The sequence below is a fragment of the Pan troglodytes genome, chromosome 3, assembly GCF_028858775.2.
Source record: "Pan troglodytes isolate AG18354 chromosome 3, NHGRI_mPanTro3-v2.0_pri, whole genome shotgun sequence".
Taxonomy (NCBI): Eukaryota; Metazoa; Chordata; class Mammalia; order Primates; family Hominidae; genus Pan; species Pan troglodytes.
Window position 1 is genome coordinate 60,416,491 of NC_072401.2, and position 26,010 is coordinate 60,442,500.

General features: G+C 38.2%; 1 protein-coding gene across 3 annotated transcripts in view; it reads left to right on the plus strand.

Annotated features, from left to right (window-relative positions):
• The window catches only part of SULT1B1 (sulfotransferase family 1B member 1), a 57,470-nt gene that overhangs the window by 11,727 nt on the left and 19,733 nt on the right, over positions 1-26,010 (plus strand). For 2 of the 3 annotated variants that reach the window (XM_016951619.3, XM_016951617.3), the window contains 4 exons: positions 14,847-14,973; positions 15,604-15,698; positions 18,424-18,604; positions 19,667-19,966. In XM_016951619.3, the coding sequence (XP_016807108.2) occupies positions 14,847-14,973; positions 15,604-15,698; positions 18,424-18,604; positions 19,667-19,851 (588 nt within the window). In that variant the 3' untranslated portion in view covers positions 19,852-19,966. Of the gene's footprint in view, positions 1-14,846; positions 14,974-15,603; positions 15,699-18,423; positions 18,605-19,666; positions 19,967-26,010 lie in introns of those variants that run through there. The other variant, XM_054683043.1, reaches the window with a different exon arrangement.

Genomic DNA, 26,010 nt, shown 5'->3' on the forward strand with positions numbered 1-26,010 from the left:
CTCCATCTACTTACTTTGGGTTTATTTTACTCTTCTTTTTCTAATCTCTTTAAGTAGGAACTGATATTATTGATTTATTTCTTTCCTATTTTCTAAAATAAGCCTTTAGTGTTGTAAATATTTTTCCTCAGTAAAGCTTTAGTTGCATCCCACACATTTTGATATGTCATGTTTTCAATTGCACTCAAATGCAAAATTGTCATGCTTTCAATTGCACTCAATGCTATGCACATTTTTATTTTATCTGAAATTTCCTCATTTACTGCAAGATTTTGAAGTGTATGATTTAACTTCTAAGTGTTTGAGGATTTTTATGTTTTCATTCTGTTATTGATTTCTAATTTTATTCCATTTTAGTCAAAGATCATACTCTACATAATTGCAATTCTTTTAAATTTCTTATGGTTCATCTTGTTCTATCTTGTTAAATGTTTTCTGAGCTCTTGAGCAGGTTGCGTATTCTTCTTTGTAGGTGGATGTATTCTCTATATTTTTATTACATCCTCTTGACCAATAATGTTGTTCAGTTCTTTTATATCCTTTCTTGTTTTCTGTCTAGCAGTTCTATCAATTGCCTGACAATGGATTGTAAACATGCTCAACTATAACTAATGATGTGTCTATTCTTACTTCAGCTTTACTGGTTTTCATTTCATGTGTTTTGAAGTTCTGCTGTTTGCTGTTTGGAATTCAGAATTGCTTTATCTTCTTAACAGATTAGTCCTTTTGTCATTATGTAATGTGCCTTGTAATTTTTTTTCCACTGACGTCTATCTTGTCTTGTATTGATATAGCCATTCCTAGTTTTTACTGATTGATGTTTGCATTACATATTTTTTTTGCTACCCTTTTACTCTCAACGTATCATTGTCATTTTGTTTGAAGTGTGTCTTTTGAACAGCATACAGCTAAGTTCTGTTTTTATACACTCTGCCAATTTTTGTCTTTAGATTCATGTGTGTATATTATATACATTTAAAGTAGTTCTGGGATAGAGCCAAGATGGTTGACTAGATGAATTCTGGAAGAGCTTCTCCCCCTGAAAAAGACCAGAATATCAAGCAGGCTGGCATACTCCAAAAAGATCTTTGGATAAAAGGCATTAAGGGTGAATAGAGGGAGAATGCAGACCCTGGAGCTAAAAGGGGAGGAAGCTAGGAATCCTGCATAGGTTTGCTGAGCACCATGACTCATTCCTGGCCCCGCACAGCTCCTAGAGAAGGAGTGAGTGAAACAGACATGGAACAGCCCACTCTTACCATGGACCTCCAGGATCCTAGCTGCAGGAGACTCCTTGATGCCCAGAGACATTTTAGCTGTCAGGGAGAACTTCCCGGAGAATTGGCAGAGACAGTACTCTACGCTGTGTGGAGTCCAGAGGGTTTGGTGCAGGAATAGCTGCAGTGGAACATGGCCATAGGTGCCCATCCCCTAAGGCTCTCCATATTTCTTTAGGTGGCTTTAGCTTTTGTTAGCTCCCAGGTCTGGAGAAAGCAGGCCTGTTTTGCACATGGGCTGGGGCCAGTCTGATCTGACCATTCCTCTCTGTGCTGGCTTCTACTAGGGCCCCTGCATAGCCACACTGGCTTAGTGCACAGCCTCAGCTGCCCTGCCGAAGCACTTGCCAGCAGCCGCTGTCATAGTTCTTCAGCCAGCAGCCCCTAACTTCCAGTTTTTCGCCCAGTTTTTTGCTTTTGCATATGGATCCCTACTGGTGCAGATTCACTTTCAGTCTTCTCCCACCAGTGCTCAGTAACCTGCAGCCTACCCCTGCTACCCTGTGATCAAGTGTTTGCCCGTGACTGCTCCATCGCTACGTAAGTGCCTCTGGCTCCCTGCTTCCATGTTGGATTACACTCTCCCATGTCATCTCCAATGCCCCGCTGAAGCACTTTTGCCAGCATCCCTGATTGGAATGTTGTTGCCAGTAGATTGGGAACACATCAGCACCTCTGGTAGAGCAGGTGCTTGACCTCAAGGGGCCAGAGAACAAAGCAAATGTTCTCGCTCTAGCCCCGTAGACACAGAGCACATAGCCCTGGAGTGCTGAATTAAGCCTTGGTCCCTTAAAAGCATCCAAAAAGGAAAACAATCTAATAAACCCAAATTTACACCACAGTCAAAACCTCAAGGGCAACAAAGAATATGAAAGCAAAAAGCACCATTCAAAGAAAAGGAATTTCAAAGATTAAAGAAACATTAGCTGCCACAGATGAGAAAGAAACAGCTCAAGAATTCTGGCAACTCTAAAAGCCAGAGTGTCTTTTTGCCTGCAAATGACCTAACTAGCTTGCCAGCAATGGTTGTTAGCCAGATTGAAATTGTTGAAATGACAGACATATAATTCAGAACCTAGATGTCAAGGAAACTCAATGAAATATAGAAAAAGGTTGAAACCCAATCCAAGGAAAACAGTAAAACTCATAAAGAGTAGAAAGAAAACATAGACACGTTGAGAAAGAACAAAACTGAACTTCTGGAAATAAAAAATGCACTAAAGGAATTTCATAATACAACGGGAAACATTAATAATAGAATAGACCAAGCTGAGAAAAGAATATCAGAGATGGAAGACTGTTCCTTTGAATCAACACAGGCAGACAAAAATTTTAAAAAGGATATAAAAAATGAACAAAACCTCCAAGAAATATGGGATTATATAGACACCAAACCTGTGACTCACTGGAATTTCTAAAAGAGATAGAGAGAGGCAATTAACTTGGAAAACATATCTGAGGATATTGTCAATTAAAATTTTCTCAATCTTGATGGAGAAGTCAACACGCAAATTCAGAAAATTCAGAGAACCCCAAAAAGATATTACATAAGACAACAATTCCCAAAATATAGAGTGAAAGAGGATCGCCAAGGTCAATGTGAAATAAGAAACCTTAAAGACAGCTAGCGAAAGGGGCAGGTCATGTACAAAGGAAACCTCACCAGGCTAGCAGTGGACTATTCAGCAGAAATCTTACAAGTCGGAAGAGATTGAGGGCCCATATTCTGTATTCCTAAAGAAAGGAAATTCCAAGCAAGAATGTCATATCCAGTCAAACTGCTTCATAAGTGATGAACAAATAAAATCCTTTCCAGAAAAGGAAATACTAAAGGAATTCATTCTCATCAGACTTGCCTTCCTAGAGGTCCTTAAGGGAGTGCTAAACATGGAAACAAAAGACATACCAACTACCACAAAAACATACCTAAATACACAGAACATTAACACTATAAATCAATTACATAATCAAGTCTACATAATAACCATCTGACAGCACAATTACAGGATCAAATCTTCACATATGAATTTTGATCTGGAATACAAATGGGCTAAATGAGCAACTTAAAAGGCACAGACTGCAAGTTGGATAAAGAAGCAAGACCCAACTCTGCTGCCTTCAAACTTCAAAAGACTCATCTCACATGCAACAACACCCATAGTCTCAAAGTCAAGGGATGGAGAAATATATACCAAGCAAATAGAGAACAACAACAACAACAAAGCAGGAGTTGCTATTTTTTTTCAGACAAAAGAGACTTTAAACCAACAATCAAAAGGACAAAGAATAATATTATACAATGATAAAAGATTGAATTCAACAAGAAGGTGTAACTATTCTAAATACATATGCACCCAACTTTAGAGCATCTAAATTCATAAAACAAGTTCTTATAGACCTACAAAGCTACTTACATAACCACATAATATTAGTGAAAGACTTCAACACCACACTGACAGTGTCAGATCATCAAGGCAAGACACTCAGGACTTAAACTCAACACTTGACTAAATGTACCTAACAGACATCTACCCAACAACAGAATATACATTCTTCTCATCTGCAGATGGCACATATTGTACGATTGACCACATGCTTTACTCAGCCATAAAGCAATTCTCAATAAATACAAGAAAACCAAAATCATACCAACCATACTCTTGGGCCACAGCATAATAGAAATATAAATTAATGCCAAAAAGCCCTATCAAAACCCTACAATTACATGGAAGTTAAATGACCTGCCCCTGAAACAGTGTAAATAATGAAATTAAGGCAGAAAATTTTTAAAAAGTCTTTGAAACGAATGAAAACAGAGATACAAAGACACAATATATCAGAATCTTTGAGACACAGCTAAAGCACTACTAAGAAGGTTTATAGTGCTAAATACCTACACCAAGAAGTTAGAAAGGTCTCACATTAACAACCTAACATTGCACCTCAAGGAACCAGGAAAATAAGAGCAAACCAATACCAAAAGTAGCAGAAGAAAAGACATAACCAAAATCAGAGCAGAACTGAATGAAATTGAGATGTGAAAATCCAGACAAAAAAATCAACAGAAACAAAAGTTTGTTTTTTGAAAGAATAAATAAGATATACCACTAGCTAGATTCACAAAGAAAAAAAGAGAGAAGATCCAAATAAACACAAGCAAGAATAACCACCAACACCACAAAAATACAAAGAACCTGCAGAGACTGCTAGGAACACCTTTATGCATGCTATCTAGAACACCTAGAAGGAAAGGGATACCTTTTTGGAAAAATACAACCTCCTAATGATGGCAGCGGCGGGCAGTCCAGAGTGGCTGCTGCCATCACATCGGCTGCAGTGGGGAGACATGGGTGGTGGTGGCAGGAGCGGCTGCAGGAACAGCAAAGGCGGCAGTGGGACCCCTGTGCCCCATGACCCAATAGCAGCCTACTGCACCACCCTTACCTTTGCATGGCCGGGCAGGACCCACTTCCAGGTCCAAAGCCTCCACTGTGTCGGGTTCCTTTGTACAAAGTTGGCCAGAGCCGCTGCGCCTCTGCTGCGGGGAAACACAGAGAGGAGACAGTCAGTCCCTAGAGTCCATCCCTGGCACTTCCCCGAGAGCCTGCTGCCCTGGTATCACCCTGCTACCGCCATAAGGCCGTGCCCAGTCACCCGCCAATGGGGGAGCAGCGTGGTTAGACATGGAGGGAAGGGCATAGAGGGGTTCCAAGGCAGAGCTGGGCCCAGGGTAGTGCCCTGCTCCATGAAGCCAGCGGAAGCAGGGAGCAGGCAGGAGCCCCACCCTCCTGGGCACGGTTACAGCAGCCCAAGTAATGGCTATGGACCCAGGGCTCCCTGTGCTTTTGGGGGCCAGGAGCAGGCAGGAGCACTGCCTTCCTGGGAGCATCTGCAGCCACCCATGCGCAGCTGTTGACCCAGGCATTTCTGCAATCTAGGAGGCCAAGGAAGGCCCCCACCTTGTTCCCACAGGCTCAGAGGTGTCTGCTCCCACTATCTGGCCACTACCTGCTCGCGGAACACACTCCAATCTCGGAGCATGGTTGACACCAAGCCCGGGTGCTGTCATAGCTCAGTTGGATGTGTGCACACTTGGGACAGCTCTGACACACCAGCCCCCTGGGTCCCCTCTGGACTTTGGGCACCCAGAACACAGGAGGAAAGCCGAGGGACTGCTGAGGGCAGGTCGAAGCTGGCCTGCAGGCAACCCTTGGCAGTAACAGCCTTGGTGCTATGAAGTGTGGTAGGTGGTAGACAGGCTCCTAGGCAGAAGGGGGTGGGTCCTTGGTGAAGCCCCACCTTCAAGCTGGGGAGGGCCTGAAGCCTGGGAGCTGGGCTGCTGGTCCTATGGACCAGAATGGGAACTTGTGGTGCTTTTTCTGGGCCCACCCATGGCTGCCCATGGACCAATGGGACTGCACTTCTTCCCCCTGAGGCCCATAAAACGTCCTAGACTCAGACCAGAAGAGATGACAGGAGGACCAGCTACAGAGAGAAGCTACTCACTCCAGGGTACCCTCTTTGCTGAGGGCTGAACACTCATCCGGAAACCCTGACTACAATGCTCAATAAAGCTCCTCTTCATCTTGCTCACCCTCTATTTGTTTGTATACCTCAGTCTTCCTGAACGCAGGGCAAGAAATTGAGACCCGCTGCATGGCAGGACTGAAAGAGCTGTAACACAAACAGGCCTGAAACACACACCTTGCTCACCACCTTGTGTGCGACAAGAAAGACAGAAGAGAGAAAGAGAGAAGAGCTGTGGCCCTTCAAGGATCCCAAACCTAGGAGCTCCCTGAGCCAGGGCTGTGACACCCTCTTTAGGGCTCTGTGGTTCCTGGTGTCTCCAAGATTCTGGGTGCCACTGTGTTCCCCGGTATCAGCTGTGGAAGTTGTTTATGGTGTGCCTGGTCCAGCTGCAGCCTTGCAGAGAGCTGAGGCCATGAGGCTGGGGCCGTGCTGGTGCCTGGAGCTGCCCACCACACCGCAGCTGGCAGGCCGGGCTCTGCGCAATGGCCAGACTACAGGCTTGCTCACACACCCATTGCTGCTGCACACCTGGCTCACCCTTGGCAGGCATGAGATCCAGGCTGGTAGCATGAGCCAAGTGCAGCCTGCAAGGCTGAGTGATCGGAACAAGCCCAGAGGGCCAGAGCAAACCTTGGACAAAGGCGCCACTGGCCACAGAGGTTTCCGGCTGGTGAAGCAAAACCCCAGGGATCTCATAACACTAGGATTGAAACCCCCATAAATTTAAATCATGAACAGACCAGTAGCCAGTCCTGAAAATGAATTAGTAATAACAAACCTACTAATCTATCAAACCCCTGGGCCAGACAGATTCACAGCTGAATTCTATCAGATGTACAAAAAAAGAACTAATACCAATCCTACTAAAATTATTTCAAAAAGTCAAGGAAGAAGGACTCCTCACAACTCATTCTATGAGGACATCATCATTCTCATACCAAAACCTGGAAGAGGCACAACAAAAAAGAAAACTTCAGGACAATATTCCTCATTGACATAGATGCTAAAATCCTCAACAAAATACTAGCAAACTGAATCCAGGAGTACATCAAAAATCTAATCCATCATAATCAAGTATGCTTTATTCCCAGAATGCAAAGTTAGCTCAATACATGCAAATTAATAGGTGTGATTCATACAGAATGTACTAAAAACAAAAACCACAAAATCATTTCAACAAATTAAAAAAAGCCTTTTGATAAAATTTAACATCCTTTCATATTAAAAACCTTCAGTAAACTAGGTATTGAAGGACTATACCTCAAAATAATAAGAGCAGTCTATGACAAACCGACACACTGAACAGGAAAAAGTTAAAAGCATTCCCCATGAGAACTGGAACAAAACAAGGATGCCCACTTTCATCACTCTTTCTCAACATAGTACAGGAAGATCTAGCTGAAGCAATCAGACAAAAGAAAGAAATAAAAGGCCTGCAAATAGAAAGAGAGGAAGTCACATTATTTCTCTTCATAGTCAATATGATTTTTTAGCTAGAAAACTCCACAGTTTCTGCCCAAAAGCCCCTAAAACTATTAAGCAACTTCAGTAAACTTTCAGGATACAAAATCAGTGTATAAAAATCAGTAGCATTTATATACGCCAATAATGTCCAACTTGAGAGCCAAATCAAAACGTAATCTCATTCACAATAGTCACAAAAAAATAAAATACGAGGAATATAGCTAATCAAAGAGGTAAAAGATCTCTACAATGAGAATTACAAAACATGGCTAAAACAAACCAGAAATGACAAAAATTAATGGAAGAACATTTCATGCCCATGTATAGGAAGAACCAATATTGTTAAGATGACCATACTGCCCAAAGGAATTTACAGATTCAATGTTATTCCTATCAAATTACTAATTACATTCTTCACATAACTAGAAGAAAAGCTATTTTAAAATTCATATGGAACAAAAAAAGAACCCAAATAGCTAAGGAAACTGTAAGCAAAAAGAACAAAGCCAGTGGCATCACAATATCCAACTTTATACTACAAGGCTGCAGTAACCAACACAGCATGGTACTGGTACAAAAACAGACACATATACCAATGGAACAGGTTAGAGAGCCTAGAAATAAAGATGCACACCTACCTACAACCTGCTGATCTTCAACAAAGTTGACAATAATAAGCAATGAAGAAATAACTCTATTCAATCAGTGATGCTGTGATAAATGACTAGTAGGATGAAGAAAATTGAAACTGAAGCCCTTATTACCATATACAAAAAATTAACTGAAGATTGATTAAAGACTTGAATGTATTACCAAAAATTATAAACACCCAGAAGAAAATTTAGAAAATACCATTCTCGATATAGGCTTTGAAAAAGGTTTCATGATTAAAACTCTAAAGGCAATTGCAACAAAAACCAGAATGTTGAAGAGGGACCTAATTAAATTAAATAGTTTCTGCATAGAAAATGCGAGAAAATATTTACAAACTATACATATGACAAAGATCTAATATACAGAATTATAAGGAACTTAAATCAATGAGCAGAAAACAACCCAATTAAAAACTGGCAAAAGACATGAACAGCACTTTTCAAAATAAGGCAATTAAAACAGAATTACCTTGAATCCCAGCAATCCCATTACTGAGTAATTACCTGAAGGCATATAAATTGTTCTACCAAGAAGACACATGTACTTGTATGTTCATCGTAGCACTAGTCACAGTAGCAAAGGAATCAACCTAGATGCCTAATATGGTTTTGTTCTGTGTCTCTACCCAAATCTCACCTTGAATTGTAATAATCCTCATGTGACAAGGGCAGGACCAGGTGGAGGTAATTGAATCATTGGGTTGGTTTCTCTGTGCTGTTATCATGATAGTGAGTGAGTTCTCACAAGACCTGATAGTTTTATAAGTACCTGGCATTTCCCTTGCTAAAACTCCCTCTGTCCTGCCACCCTATAAAGAAGATACCTGCTTCTCCTTTGCCTTCCACCATGATTGTAAGTTTCCTGGGGCCTCGCAAGCAATAGGAAACTGTGAGTCAAGTAAACTTCTTTCCTTTATAAATAATCCATTCTCAGGCAGTTCTTTATAGCAGTGTGAGAATGAACTAATACAGTAAATTGGTACTGAGGTAGTGGGGCACTACTATTAAACATACCAGAAAATCTGGAAGTGACTTTGGAACTGGGTAATGGGCTGAGGTTGGAACAGTTTGAAGGACTCAGAAGACGACAAGAAAATGTGGGAAAGTTTGGAACTTCCTAGAGACTTGGAGGGCTCAGAACACTGGAAGATGTGGAAAAGTTTGGAACTTCCTAGAAAATTATTGAATGGTTTTGACCAAAATGCTGATAGTGATATGTACAATGAAGTCCAGGCTGAGGTGGTCTTAGATGGAGAAGAGGAACTTGTTGGGAACTTGAGTAAAGGTCACTCTTGCTATGCTTTATCAAAGAGACTGGCAGCATTTTGCCTCTGCCCTAGAGATCAGTAGAACTTTGAAATTTCTAAGTGGCAAAGCATTCAACAGAAAGCAGAGCATAAAAGTTGGAAAATTTGCAGCCTGATGATGCAGTAGAAAAGAAAAACCTATTTTCTGGGGAGAAATTCAAGCCAGTTGACTGCAGAAATTTGCATAAGTAAAAAGAAGCCAAATGCTAATCACCTAGACAATGTGGTAAAGGTCTCCAAGGCATGTCAGAGACCTTTGCAGTAGCCTCTCCCATCACAGGCCCAGAGGCCTAGGAAGAAAAAATGGTTTCACAGGCCAGACCCAGGGCCCTCCTGCTATGTGCAGTCTAGGGACTTGGTGACCTGTGTCCCAGACCTTCCAACTGTGGCTAAAAGGGGCCAATGTACAGCTTGGGCCGTGTGGATTCTGAGGGTGCAAGCCCCAGGCTTTGGCAGCTTCCACATGGTGTTGAGCTTGTGGGTGCACTGAAGTCAAGAATTGAGGTTTGGGAACCTCTGCCTAGATTCCAAAGCATATGTGGAAACACCTGGATCTCCAGGCAGAGGTGTGCTTCATGGGCGGAGCTCTCATGGAGAACCTCTGGTAGGGCAGTGCAGAAGGGAAATGTGGGATTGGAGCCTCCACACAGAGTCCCTACTGGGGCATCACCTAGTGGAGCTGTGAGAAGAGGTCCACCATCCCCCAGACCCTAGAATAGTGGATCCACTGAGAGTTGCACTGTGCACTTGGAAAAGCTGTACACACTCAACACCAGCTGTGAAAGCAGCCAGGAGAGGGGCTGTACCTTGCAAAGCCATAGGGGTGGAGCTGACCAAGGTCGTGGGAGCCTACCTCTTACATCAGCCTAATCTGGATGTGAGCCATGGACTCAAAGGAGATCATTTTGGAACTTTAAGGTTTATTGACTGCCCCATTTGATTTGTCTTGAATGGAGCCTCTAGCCCCTTTTGTTTCAACCATTTTTTTCCCATTTGGAATGGGTGTCTATACCCAATGCCTGTACTCCCACTGTATCTAGTAAGTAATAACTGACTTTCAATTTTACATGCTCATAGGCAGAAGGGACTTGCCTTATTTCAGATGAGACTTTGGACTTGGACTTTTGGGTTAATGCTGGATTAAGTTAAGATTTTGGGGGACTGTTGGAAGCACATAATTGTGTTTTGAAATGTGAGGACATGAGATATGGGAGGGACCATGGCAGAATGATATGGCTTGGCTCTGTGTTCCCACCCAAATCTCATCTTGAATTGTAATAATCCCCATGTGTCATGGGAGGGAACAGGTGGAGGTAATTGGATCATGAGGGCAGTTTCCCCCATGATGTTCTCATGATAGTGAGTGAGTTCTCAGAAGACCTGATGGTTTTATAAGTGTCTGGTGTTTCCCCTGCTTGGACTCACTCCGTCCTATCACCCTGTGAAGAAGGTACCTGCTTCTCTTTTGCTTCTGCCATGATTGTAAGTTTCCTGAGGCTTCTCCAGCAATGCAGAACTGTGAGTCAGTTAATCCTCTTTCCTTTATAAATTATCTAGTCTCACACAGTTCTTTATAGCAGAGTGAAAACTTATTAATACAATACGCATTAATGGTGGAGCACATAAAGAAAATGTGGTGTGTATACACCACGGAATACTAAACAGCCATAAGGAAAAGGAAATCATGTTTTCTGCAGCAACATGGATGCAGCTGGAGGCCATTATTCTAAGCAAATTAATTTAGGAGCAGAAAATCAAATACCATACATTCTCACTTATGCATGGAAGGTAAACCTTGAGTATACGTGGACACAAAGATGGGAGCAATAGACACCAGGGTATAATTGAGGGTGAAGGGTGGTAAGAGGGTACAAGTCAAAAAACTGCCTATCAGGTAATATGCTCACTACCTGGGTGACGAAATCATTTGTACACAAAACCCCAGTGACACACAAATATGCAACAAATCTGCACATGCGCCCACTGGACCTAAAAGTTAAAAATTATAAATAAATAAAGACATTATTGGCATTTTAGGACTTATATTTATCACGTTATTTGTTTGTTCTTTCTGTATCTCGTTTATTTTCTTTTTCTTCCTTTCCTTGGTTGTACCTAAACATTTTGGAGTTCATTTTTATTTATTTATAATATTTTTGAATATATTTGTGTATAGTTTTCTTAGTGACTGCTTTAGCTATTGCCATAAATATACATAATTCATCACAGTCTAATGGTGTCAACATTTTCTCACTTTAAGTGAAGTGTAAATACCTTACTTCCATTTAGGCCCCTTTACTATCTCCGTATTTTCAACATAATGGTCCCAAGTGATCCTGTACATAAACTGAACACCGCATCAGATAATGTAACTTTTGCCTCAATTGTAAAATATGACTTAAGAAATGCATTGGGTGAGTGATTAGCTACTATGTTTACTTCTATTTTTACCCATTTTCTTTTTCTTTTTCCTTTCTAAAGTTTTCATCTTTCTACTGTCATTTTCTTTCTGTTTGGAGAACTTCCCTTAGCTATTTCATAAGATAGGTCTGCTAGCAATTGATTCTCTTAGTTTTCCTTTTTCTGAGAATGTCTTTTTTCCCTTCTTGAGTGAGAACAGTTTTACTGGATACAGGATTTGGAATTGACAATATATTACTTTCTGCACTTGAAAAACTATTGCGCTATTTCCCTTTGGCCTTCATGGTTTTAGATGAGAAACTTGTCATTTGAATTGGTGATTTTTATTATGCAATGTGCTGTATATCTGGCTTTTTTTTCCAAGAGTTTTATTCATCTTTAAATTTTAGAAGTATTTTTATGATGTTTCTTGACATAGTTTTTTTTTTCCTTTTTTTGAGTTCACACAACTTCTTAGATATATTGATTTATTTATTTCAACACTTATGGGAAGTTTTTGGTCACCAATTCTCCAAATACTGTTTCAGTTCCTTACTCTTCCACCTATCATTGTGTAACTCTAAACATACAAATGTTAGGCCTTTTGTTATTGTCCCACAGGTTCCTAAGTTTCTCTTTATTGTCTTTATTCTATTTTCTCTGTGTTGTTAACATTGAGTAAATTCTATTGATATACCTTCATGTTTGCTGATTCTGTCCTCTAACACTGCCATTACACTATTCGGTCCATCTAGTGATTTATTTATTTATTTCAGTTATTATACATTGCAGATCTATAATTTCCATATATTTAACTTTACAAATATAACTCCAATTTCTTTTCTATTTTTTCATTTATTTTAAATTTTTTTTCAATTTTTAACTTTTGTGGGTATACCATATGGATATATATATTTGTGTGAATAGGAGCCTCATAACTCAGACTGGTACCTTATCCCACTGTCGCTGAGCTGGTATCCAAGATGTAAGACGAAGTCCTCTTTGCTCTTCCCTCTCCTCTGCTCAAGTGGAAAGTAGGGATCTCTTTTGAATCCACCAACTGTGCAGCCTGGAGTTTGGGGAAGGGTGGCACAAGCAGTCCCTTAGTCTTGTATGTCTCAGTGTGTCTTGTACCCTCCAAGTCCACTGGCTCTGAGGCCATCTCAGCACTAGAACATGTCTAGAAGTATGTGGTCTAGACTGTCTTTCAAGTTTATTTACAGGTGCAGAGCACTTTAGCCTATGGTGGTGAGGCTTGCTGGAACTCATATTTCTACCACTGGGACGTGTGATTCCCCTCTAGATAGGATTGGTCTATATGCTTACCTTCATGGAAGGCTGTCAGCTGAGTTCAGTCTAGTTTTGCTTTCCACTGTGACAGGGCAGCACTGAGTTCAATGCAATGTCTCATAATTGCTGTGCTCTCCCTCTCCCAAGTGCACAGATTCTCACCATGCCACACGGCTGCTACTAAGGGTTGGGGGAGGCATGGAAATAGCAATTCTAAGACTGTCTTTCCTATCATCTTCAGTGGCTGTTTTAGTGATATGAAGTTAAAACTAGGTACTGTGAGTGCTCACCTGATTTTTGGTTCTCATGAAGGTACTTTCTGTGTGTAGGTAGTTGGCAAATTTGATATTCCTTTTGAGGTGTGGGGAATGATTGGTCCACCCTCCAAGACAACTTGGAATGGAATGTTGACGCTTTTTTATGATAGCTACTTTAAATCTTTGTCAGATAACTTAACATTTGATTCATCTCAGTTTTGTTTTTCTTGCTTATTTGATTTCTGGGGCTGCTGGACATACTGTACCATCCCTGCTGATGCCACATAAAAGGGGTATAAGGTACTTTCCTGGACTTCCCGCTCTTGTTAGCTGACTTTTTGAAAATTGGAGAGAAGCCTTCGGGCCTGGGAGAAACAGGGCTTCTCTGATGTCATCACTGTGAATGGGCGGGACTGCTCATAAAGCCCCGTTTATATCGCAGGAGTTTGAATGGCCCAGTACTTCATTGCCATTACTGGCAGTGAGTTAGTTCACCTACAGAGACCCGGGTGTGGAGCAGAGTTTGGAATTCTCCACTATGTCTCTGTTGGGCTTCCTCTTTCCTAATCCTTTGACCAGGGAGAGCAGGTTTTCCTAGATATTTTTTTTGTTTCGTGTATGCCTGTAAATGGTTCCAGGTCACAGTCCTTTTTGCTGCCCAATCCAAGAGTATATAGGAGATAAAAAGGACACCTAGGAGGAACTCACCACATTGGCATTACTCAGCTCTTTGTCCAGTATGCTTTTAGAGTTCTTGTATCATTGTAAGTTGAATAATTTCCAGGGCTTTAGTGACATTAAGAATAGAAAAGGCCGGGCACGATGGCTCATGCCTGTAATCCCAGCACTTTGGGAGGCCGAGGAGGGCGGATCATGAGCTCAGGAGATCGAGACCATCCTGGCTAACACGGTGAAACCCCATCTCTACTAAAAATACAAAAAATTAGCCAGGCGTGGTGGCAGGCGCCTGTAGTCACAGCTACTCCGGAGGCTGAGGCAGGAGGATGGCCTGAACCTGGGAGGCGGAGCTTGCAGTGAGCTGAGATCGCACCACTGCACTCCAGCCTGGGCGACAGAGCGTCTCAAAAAAAAAAAAAAAAAAAAAGAGTAGCAAAGTAGAAAATAGTGAGTCTATACCTTCTAGTTTCTGAACTGGATGCCCCAAACTTATTTTAATGCCTTTTAATATCTTTACCTTCTTTTCCTTTCTATATATTTTTATCAGCACCTAATATTTTTCTAGGTATTTCACTGGTAGAAGTGAAAAGTGAAAACTTTTATTTTTTTCCCACAATTTTGTTATTTTCAATTTGCTGGTATTCTCTTTAGTCACAGTGTCATTTTCTTGATAATGTGTGTTCTAGGACCTTGCAGATCTTCCAGAAGCCACAGTGGTCTATTTGTGCTTCACAGTGTCAAGTGGCCAGAAACTGAAATCTTTGTTTCAAAACCTCTATAGCTCGATGGTTCTAATCTCAAAAATGCATTGCTGTATTGAAAATCACTTGAATTGATTCTATATTTTAGCTGTTAATAGAAGGGCCTCCCTGGCCCACAATTTCTATTTGAAAAAGTACTCTGCTATTTTACATGCGTGTAGGTTAATTTTTTCCTAAACAAAATGTCTTTTATCTTATTTTTTTCTCCTACCCCCGCCCCCCACTGCAGATGATTTATCTGGCTCGTAATGCCAAGGATGTTTCAGTCTCATATTACCATTTTGACTTAATGAATAATTTACAACCTTTTCCTGGTACCTGGGAAGAATATCTGGAGAAATTCTTAACTGGAAAAGGTATGTGGACTTTATCTTAAAATTGATAAGTATTTTTTATTTTAATAATACTATTAACAATAACTTTTATGACTTTCAAAATACTTATTTTTCCAATCTAGTGAAAAGTATGTTCAAATATTATCTAAAAAACTAAATCTAATGCATCTAATATTTTTACTATGACCTTCAATTTATAAAACTAGTATTAATCATTGGCATACAAAAGTATTCTATAATCTGTTCTCAGTTGCTAGAAATCCATTATCAGTCTCTCCTCACAATAGACATTGTGTAACTTGCTTAAGCAATTAGTTAGATCTGTTAATGCATATGTCATATTTATAGTACTTAGGTAAATAGTTGATATGAGTACTTTTTAAGAAAATAGTTTTCTTCTTTATGAGACTAAGTATAACTTTTTGGAGGTCAGTGTATTTTTGTCTGAAATGCTTTCTTTGCACTTGACATTAAAAAATATCTGATGTTTATATATCCATAAATAGCTAATTTTACTTTTTAAGATTGTCCTCATATTCTCACTTCCTTTGGTTACTAAATTCAAAATGTTTTCACAATTTGATTTACTATTCAGACAGAAATATTTAATTTGATGAATGTTTATGAAAATAGACTTTTATCTGGTTTTAGTGGCCTATGGTTCCTGGTTTACTCATGTTAAAAACTGGTGGAAGAAAAAGGAAGAACACCCAATACTTTTTTTGTACTATGAAGATATGAAAGAGGTAAAATGGTAGATATGGATTCTGGATAATTTCCCCACTGCATCGTGCTGTAAAAGGATTGATATTTGCTTTCCAACTTAGTCTATCGAGTCCAAAATGATGATTGCTTTGCCTATCCACCACGTGTTTTTACCCAAATCTTGCTATAATTAATGAGTTTCTAATTGTGAAAAGAATTATTTTTATTCCTCTTATTTCTTAGCCACTGTGTTATATCTGACCACTCTTTCTTCTGCAATTATTTCCTATATTTACCAGGATATCACATGCTTATAGTTATCCTTAGATATCTACCCATTAATATTTTAACATTGTTTTTAAAAATTGTTTGCTATATTCGAGTTACCCCTTCCACGCTTATTGTTTTCACAACTATTTATGTGCTAATCATCCCTTATCTGTGCCTGCATTTTCACTTCAACCTCGATTTTCTAGCCCATGCTCGTATTAAATTTAACATGCTCAAAACTAAACTTTTCTTTCTCTCCAACATGTAATATTTTTACTATTTTGTTCTCTCTCAACAATAAAAGTTATTCTTACTGTCTTTGTTTCCTATATTTTGCACATTCAATTGGTTCAGATAGGGTATCTATTGTATCTTTCAAAGTATTCCCTCATTTACTTCCTTACTACCTCACTCTTAGTGTAGAAACTTGTAATCATCTATCTAGTATGAAGTAGTATTAATTAAATACAACTACAAATTTTCATGCCACATTATGGAACTCTTCTACTTAAATTGGTCAAATACACACAGACATACACACAACAGGTAAACATGTTGAAATTAGTTCCTTACTTATAAAAGCCTGAACATACAAGTTAGAATACTTTCAGATCTACAATGAAAATTACAAAGTTTGTCTTCTTTGTAACTACATCCCAGTACTTAATACAGTGCATACAACATAAACAGGGGCTCAAGGTTACTTGCGTGGATCATTGATTGTTTCAATAAATAAATGAGTGAGTGGTAATATCCAAAACTTTAATGGCATTAATCCTACTTTACATAACACAGAAATTTGGCCCCATGTGAAATATTACTTGCTTTAGGTGGTTTTGAGAAACTCCCAGGGGTTTCTCGTATCTTAGCACAAAGAATCCTCTGAGATTTTATTCACTGCCCAAGTTTTCATTCTCCATCACAGTTGTCCACATCCCATAAAGAATCTGTGATCTATGTCTTATCATTGTCCGTTTACACAGGGTTTGAGAGTATTAATGTTAATTTGCTCATACCACACAGCTGCAAAACCTTGCATGGTTTATGAAACTACTGTAACAAAGTGATATGTCTCTTGAGAGTTTGTTTAGCCAGAGATAAGTTATAAATTCCTCATAAGAGAGAAAATTATTCCAGCTCTCTAACAAATAACTCTCTTCATGTTTTGGACAGCAGAGCACCACTTAAAAGCTTTATGAAAAGAACAATTTTAGCTTCTGGCAATAGTCCCTTTTCTCCATAAGACTAAGAAATACATTCTCTCTGTTTGGCTGTTATTCAAATTCCAAATCAACCATTACACTGTTTCCCACATAACATTTGAGACCATTTCTGTCTTTATTTAGCTAAAATGCTTTATTCAAATAAACTTACTCATTTTGATTTATAGTCTAACCGGTTACCTCTTTAAGCATGTCCATATATTTACAATTTCCTTCAAACTTGCAACATACATTGCATTAACAGACAATATTTTTCTTCTACCATAAAATCAGTTGTAGATAATATTATAGAGAAGTTTAATGCAACAACAATAATGGAAGAAAATTATAGAATATACATGAATAATAAAATTTGAAAAAAAGTCCAGTAATTTACAACATGTTTATGAGTATCTACATGCATTCCTAATAAGTGAGGTAAAAGAATAACAGATCAGAGGAAGATTCAGCCAGAGCCAGGACTCTGCTTTAACTTCTACTGGTCTATAGACTAACACAGATGTTCCCAGCATTTTTGGCACCAGGGACGGGATTTGTGGAAGACAATTTTTCCATGAACAGGGTGCAAGGGGGCTGTATATGGATGGTTTCCAGATGAAACTGTTTCATCAGATCATTGGGCATTAGTTAGATTCTCATAAGGAGTGTGCAACTTAGATCCCTCACATACTCAATTCACAATAAGGTTCATGCTCCTCTGAGAATCTAATGGCACCACTGATCTAACAGGAGGCAGAGCTCAGGCAGTAGTGCTTGCTCTTCCACCACTCACATCTTCCTATGTGGCCCAGTTCCTAACAGGCCACTGATTGGTACTGATCTGAGGCCAGTGGGTTGGCGATCCCTGGACTACTATCATCATTAATATTTTAGGATTAGCCAAATTATTCTCCAAATATTTTTGACCCCAAAAAGAAAATGTTCTCTATTTGCCTGTCCATCTATGTGTTTTCCTAGCACAACTACTATCTTTAATTTTGGGCTTCTCTCTACTATCATCATGTCTGCTCGTTTACTCATTCTAACCACTGACACACCTTAAGTTCTGATCTTATTCTTCTGTCAGAGAGGACTGACACAGAAAATATAACAGATATTCTTGATTTTTAATATTTTATGATTAGTTTATTTAAAAATTGAGAAAAACCCAAACAAATATGGATTTCCTATACTATTCAGAGTCAACATTTAAAAAAACGGATTATAAATGTTTTATAAATATTCACATTGTGTGAGTTACTTGTTTATTGTCTTGGGTTTTACCCACTAATAGAATCCAAAGGAGGAAATCAAGAAGATCATTAGATTTCTAGAGAAGAACCTGAATGATGAGATCTTGGATAGGATCATCCATCACACCTCATTTGAAGTGATGAAGGACAATCCTTTGGTAAATTATACACATCTACCAACTACAGTGATGGATCATAGCAAATCCCCTTTTATGCGTAAAGGTAAATACTTTGCTGGGTTTAATTTCCCTTTTGTACTTTCTTATGAATTATCATGAGCTAAGGATTAGTTCTGTGATATCTACTAAGTTTCTTAGCCTGTTTAAGCTTTATAGTAAATACCTACCACCAAAAGTTGCTGAGATTCAAAATTATTAAATGAAACAATGCATGTAAACCTATTACTAGAATACCTTGAATATATGATAAATATTTATTCTTCTATTTACTACTGTGCTAAATGAGAGTGGTTTTGGCAACTCTGATGTGAGCAATTCCAAATTTGTCATTCTTACTCCCTTCAATCTTTGTCTAAGATGGCATAGATAAGCTTCCTTCCTTCTGCTCCTCAGTGAAATACTAATTTCACTTAGTACAGTACCATAGTCTTTAAAGTCCCCATATCACTTAGAAAACCATGGTAATTGCATTAAAAATAATTCACCAAAAGGAGAAACTGTTATTTGACCTTATAAGAAGTTGAGCCCTCTGCAAATACTGTCTAAACTATTAGTAACATAGAGTCTAAATTTAACTTAGAAGAATATGGCATTTACTGTTGAAATACGTTACTTCCATTTGAGTAGTCTGTTTATTGTGGCTTATTACACATAATATATGTCAAAAATGTGTTAATAATAACAATACATTTAACAAATTACTAACTTAAATAACTTTGAGAAGTTATCCACTTAATAATGCCACGATCTGTTTTCAATATCTTTGATTGAATTGGAGGGAGAGGGGTAGAATTTCAATTTATATGCTAGGAAGTAAGCATAACCTTAGGAATGTATTGTGCATATTAACAGATGAAACAAAACTGCCAATTTTGAGTAATATGATTAATTTTTTGGAAAGTTGTTTGTTAACTTATTAAGGTAGCAAATAGTCCTAGTGTTTTCAAAGTATGCTCTTTCTTTTCTAAAAACAATATATTTAACCTATTAAAAATAACTTCTAGAGTAAGAAAGCAGGTATATTTTTCATCAAAAATTGTATGCATTATAAGTTTGAGCAAAGAAGACTGATGTATATATATCTTATCTGTATGCTTATACACAGATGTAAATGGATGTGTATGGACAGTCATCCCTTGCTATATGTGGGGGATTGGTTCCAGGAACTCTGCCTCTGAATATACTAGAACCTGCCTATATGAAAATTGGCACTCAAAACATGTGGGTGGGTTTCTCATCATGCAAATACTGTATTTTTTATTGCTTTTAGTTGAAAAAAAATGCATATAAGTGAACCTGGCCAGCGCAAGTCTGTATTGTTCAAGGGTCAATTGTTTACATGTACATATATATTCTTTTTCCTGGTAGAAGAATCAGAAAATAAATCTTTATTAAACAAGGCAAATTCTCATTGTGATAGATACGTGAATATAATTTCCCAGAAATTTTATCTCAAATCATATGAAAATTGATGCCATTTCATGACATCTAATTATGATGTAGACATAAAGAAGACAAGCTCAATATCTGGATTCTATGGCTTCTCCAACCTCAACAGAAAAAAAGCACTTGCTGTTCTAATATTGAAGGTAGTCTTTATGTCCCTTCTCTAGGGGGTTAAGAACATACTTTTGTGGTCAGATTGATCTGAGGTTTATCCAGGCTACGCCATTCCCTGAACCTATTACCCTGAATACATTAATTAACCTGCCAAAGCTCTGATTACATCACTGGCAAAATAGATAATATAATAACACCTGTGGCAAAAGTTTCCGGGGAGGATTACAGTAAATGATATGTAAGCATTTAGGATATTTTCTCACAATAAATAATGCATACAGAAGTAAAAAACATAATTAGTCTAAATAGTTTGACCTTCCTTCCTTCCTTCTATTCTTCCGTTCTTCCTTCCTTCCTTCCTTCCCTGATGTATCCAGTAAACATTTAGAGTACTCATTCATTAATTTGCATATAGAAAAACTTCTTCATGAATAACTATATACAGCACATATTCTTTAAAAGATTCAAAGGTAAATGATACATATCTTTGACTCAAGAAGCTCACCATGTAGTGCAAGGGGCATGTACATGAATGAATGCTGAAAGAAGTTAAGTATGAACAAATGTGCCAGGCACACTGAATCTTGAAAGATGCCATATTAGATAAATCAATGTTATTATTATGAGGGTGGGATAGATTATGTCCAATGTTTATTCATATGTCCTAAATTATAACAAACAGAAAAACCTGGTCTTTGGCCAGCATTTATCAAAAGTTCTTTTGTGAAGTAAATGTGTTTGCGTATATTATAAAATTTATATGCAGATCAGATCACTGGAATGATTTATATATAACTTTTAATTGCTTAAATCTGTGTTCTCCTCTGTTTTTAATGACATCCTTACGGATGCATTAGCCCCAGTATGTTTATGTTGAACCCTTATTCAACCCTATGTTGAATTCCAGAGCTATTGACATCTGGTGAACATAGAACAAAATGTAACAACTAGGGAAACAAGCATATCTATAGGAATGTTTTTCTTTTAAAAGACTTGGAAGTTTTATCAAACCACTGTGGATTAATATAGCTTGTAATTTAATATGATGTATTACTATTTCATAAAATAGTGAGATGTTTTTCTCTAAAAATATTGGCAGTACATTAAAAGTTTATTCATTTTCCGAACACATATTTATAAATACCCAAGTATGAGAGATTAAATTTAAATTTTTATCCTCAAAGATTTACTTTAAAAAACATGGTTCCAGGATGTTATATATTTGATATTAATGTTATTATTCCCACCTAAATTACAAATAAAGAACAAGCCTAGTGAATTTAGGAAAAACAACTGTCATCTCCATATCATAGCATCCTTGTTTATAAATTCTAGGAAATGATACTTATCAACTTTTTATTTCACAGTTTTGCTGTGCTGATGACTAATTTTTTGTCTAGTTTCCAAAAATTACTTTGTGAAATAAAATATGCCTGACTATTGATCCAAGTGCTCAGTGATAATCTCATGACCTACGACCATTAGAAACAGTAAAATTATCACTCTTGGGAAACTATTGTAAAGCCCAGGAATTTAAACAAGAAAATTAGTCTTTCTCAGAATGCCTCTTCAAATGTCAGACTCTATTTAATTATAAACCACCTTTCCAGATGGAAAAAATTATTCAATTTTTAAAAGGCTTAAAAATTTAAAGGTTAATACAATTTAAAGACTGTTTGAATTCATTCAAATAAAAGGAAGGTCTTTCTTTAGGCCTTCTAATCTTTTCCTTTGGTATATACTGATTTCTTTTTATGGAAATATTTTATTCTTTCCTATGTTTTTTTATTTATATTTAGGGATGGCTGGTGACTGGAAGAATTACTTCACCGTGGCCCAAAATGAGAAATTTGATGCTATTTATAAGACAGAAATGTCCAAAACTGCACTTCAATTCCGCACAGAGATTTAAAGTGTCTAAATCACAAATCTGAAGAAATAAGAGATTGTCTGTAGTTGATTGAAACGAGGGCAGTTATGAATTGATTTGGGCAATCAACTGAATTTCTAAAGGAGAATAATATGCTTTTAATATGTTGATTCTTTTCAATGTTATTAATCAGATCCCAGTTTTGTTCCTTTGATTCTGAGTTTCCAAATTCTCTAAGGCTAAAGTTCATTGTTAACTTTTTGTAACAAAGGAACAATGTAACCACAGGCTCTTCCTGCCTTTTTCTACACTAGTACTGATAAGAAAGAAGGGATTTATTTTACTTAATCTCCCATATATTATGATTTAGAATTAAGTTCCCCTCCCTAGTACCATGGTCCAAGAAATGCTGTTTTCATAATGAGACTGTATTTCCTAACTCTGCCCCAATTTCCCTTTGCTGAAAATTTGACCCAGGACACTGTGTTCCACTGCTGTCTACCGAGTTTCAAGTTGTTCTCTGAGTCATAGCTCATCTTCCTGCAGTGCCTCTATTTGGATAACATAGTTCATGTCCCCGATCATGTAGTTCAGATTTTGGAAATCTTTTTTCTATATCATACCTAATGTCTAAGTCTCCGAAAGGCAAACGCCTACAATAGTCTCTGTAGGATTGGTTACCTGGGAACTGGAACTCTGTACTGAAAAGCAGCCCTGAGGGCTGTGACCTACTTCTTATGGGGAGTCCTCTTTTTCCCAACAGACCCGTTTGAACTTCAGAGAAATCACCTACTGCTGTGTTCTGGTCACCATTTGGGAACTTCAGTTACTTAATCTTAATAGCACCTTTAATATCCTAGTCATGATCATAACCTCTGCAAAATATTTCCCAATCTGGTGCCCAAGGAAGACTCTCTAGGCTGAATCTCCACTCTGCCCTCCTGACCCAATGTTCCTTCTACTTATTATTACATGCTTATATCTATTTGTGTGGTCTCTGATCTATGTTTTCTTGGAATATTTATATATATATATATATTTTTAATTATTATTATACTTTAAGTTCCAGGGTACATGTGCACAACGTGCAGGTTTGTTACATATGTATACATGTGCCATGTTGGTGTGCTGCACCCATTAACTCATCATTTACATTACGTATACCTCCTAATGCTATCCCTCCCCCCTCCCTCCACCCCACAACAGGCCCCGGTGTGTGATGTTACCTTTCCTGTGTCCAAGGGTTCTCGCTGTTCAATTCCCACCTATGAGTGAGAACATGAGGTGTTTCGTTTTTTTGTCCTGCAATAGTTTGCTGAAAATGATGGTTTCCAGCTTTATCCATGTCCCTACAAAGGACATGAACTCATCATTTTTTATGGCTGCAGAGTATTCTATGGTATATATGTGCCACATTTTCTTAATCCAGTCTATCATTGATGGACTTTTGGGTTGGTTCCAAGTCTTTGCTATTGTGAATAGTGCTGCAATAAACATACCTGTGCATGTGTCTTTATAGTAGCATGATTTATAACCCTTTGGGTATATACCCAGTAATGGGATAGCTAGGTCAAATGGTATTTCTAGTTCTAGATCTCTGAGGAATCGCCACACTGTCTTCCACAATGGTTGAACTAGTTTACACTCCCACCAAAAGTGTAAAATTGTTCCTATTTCTCCACATCCTCTCCAGCACCTGTTGTTTCCTGACTTTTTAATGATCGCCATTCTAACAGGTGTGAGATGGTATCTCATTGTGGTTTTGATTTGCATTTCCCTGACGGCCAGTGATGATAAGCATTTTTTCATGTGTCTGTTGGCTGCATAAATGTCTTCTTTTGAGAAGTATCTGTTCATATTCTTTGCCCACTTGTTGATGGGTTTGTTTGTTTTTTTCTGGTACATTTGTTTGAGTTCTTTGTAGATTCTGGATATTAGCCCTTTGTCAGATGAGTAGATTGCAAAAATTTTCTCCCATTCTGTAGGTTGCCTGTTCACTCTGATGGTAGTTTCTTTTGCTATGCAGAAGCTCTTTAGTTTAATTAGATCCCATTTGTCAATTTTGTCTTTTGTTGCCATTGCTTTTGGTGTTTTAGACATGAAGTCCTTGCCCATGCCTATGTCCTGAATGGTATTGCCTAGGTTTTCTTCTAGGGTTTTTATGGTTTTAGGTCTAACGTTTAAGTCTTTAATCCATCTTGAATTAATTTTTGTATAAGGTGTAAGGAAGGGATCCAGTTTCAGCTTTCTACATATAGCTAGCCAGTTTTCCCAGCACCATTTATTAAATAGGGAATCCTTTCCCCATTGCTTGTTTTTCTCAGGTTTGTCAAAGATCAGCTAATTGTAGATGTGTAGTATTATTTCTGAGGGCTCTGTTCTGTTCCATTGTTCTATATCTTTGTTTTGGTCCAGTACCATGCTGTTTTGGTTACTGTAGCCTTGTAGTATAGTTTGAAGTCAGGTAGCGTGATGCCTCCAGCTTTGTTCTTTTGGCTTAGGATTGACTTGGCAATGCGGGCTCTTTCTAGGTTCCTTATGAACTTTAAAGTAGTTTTTTCCAATTCTGTGAAGAAAGTCATTGGTAGCTTAATGAGGATGGCATTGAATCTATAAATGACCTTGGGCAGTGTGGCCATTTTCACAATATTGATTCTTCCTATCCATGAGCATGGAATGTTCTTCTATTTGTTTGTATCCTCTTTTATTTCATTGAGCAGTGGTTTGTAGTTCTCCTTGAAGAGGTCCTTCACGTCCCTTGTAAGTTGGATTCCTAGGTATTTTATTCTCTTTGAAGCAATTGTGAATGGAAATTCACTCATGATTTGGCTCTCTGTTTGTCTGTTATTGGTGTATAAGAACGCTTGTGATTTTTGTACATTGATTTTGTATCCTGAGACTTTGCTGAAGTTGCTTATCAGCTTAAGGAGATTTTGGGCTGAGACAATGGGGTTTTCTAGATATACAACCATGTCATCTGCAAACAGGGATAACTTGACTTCCTCTTTTCCTAATTGAATACCCTTTCTTTCTTTCTCCTGCCTAATTGCCCTGGCCAGAACTTCCAACACTATGTTGAATAGGAGTGGTGAGAGAGGGCATCCCCGTCTTGTGCCAGTTTTCAAAGGGAATGCTTCCAGATTTTGCCCATTCAGTATGATATTGGCTGTGGGTCTGTCATAGATGGCTCTCCTTATTTTGAGATATGTTCCATCAATACATAATTTATTGAGAGTTTTTAGCATGAAGGCTGTTGAATTTTCTCAAAGGCCTTTTCTGCATCTATTGAGATAATCATGTGGTTTTTGTCTTTGGTTCTGTTTATACTCTGGATTACATTTATTGATTTGCATATGTTGAACCAGCCTTGAATCCCAGGGATGAAGCCCACTTGATCATGGTAGATAAGCTTTTTGATGTGCTGCTGGATTCAGTTTGCCAGTATTTTATTGAGGATTTTTGCATCAATGTTCATCAGGGTTATTGGTCTAAAATTCTCTTTTTTTGTTGTGTCTCTGCCAGGCTTTGGTATCAGGATGATGCTGGCCTCATAAAATGAGTTAGGGAGGATTCCCTCTTTTTCTATTGATTGGAATAGTTTCAGAAGGAATGGTACCAGCTCCTCCTTGGACCTCTGGTAGAACTCAGCTGTGAATCTATCTGGTCCTGGACTTCTTTTGGTTGGTAAGCTATTAATTATTGCCTCTATTTCAGAGCATGTTATTTTTCTATTCAGAGATTCAACTTCTTCCTGGTTTATTCTTGGGAGGGTGTATGTGTCGAGGAATTTATCCATTTCTTCTAGATTTTCTAGTTTATTTGTGTAGAGGTGTTTTTAGTATTCTCTGATGGTAGTTTGTATTTCTGTGGGATCGGTGGTGATATCCCCTTTATCATTTTTTATTGCATCTATTTGATTCTTCTCTGTTTTCTTCTTTATTAGTCTTGCTGGTGGTCTATCAATGTTGTTGATCTTTTCAAAAAACCAGCTCCTGGATTCACTGATTTTTTGAAGGGGT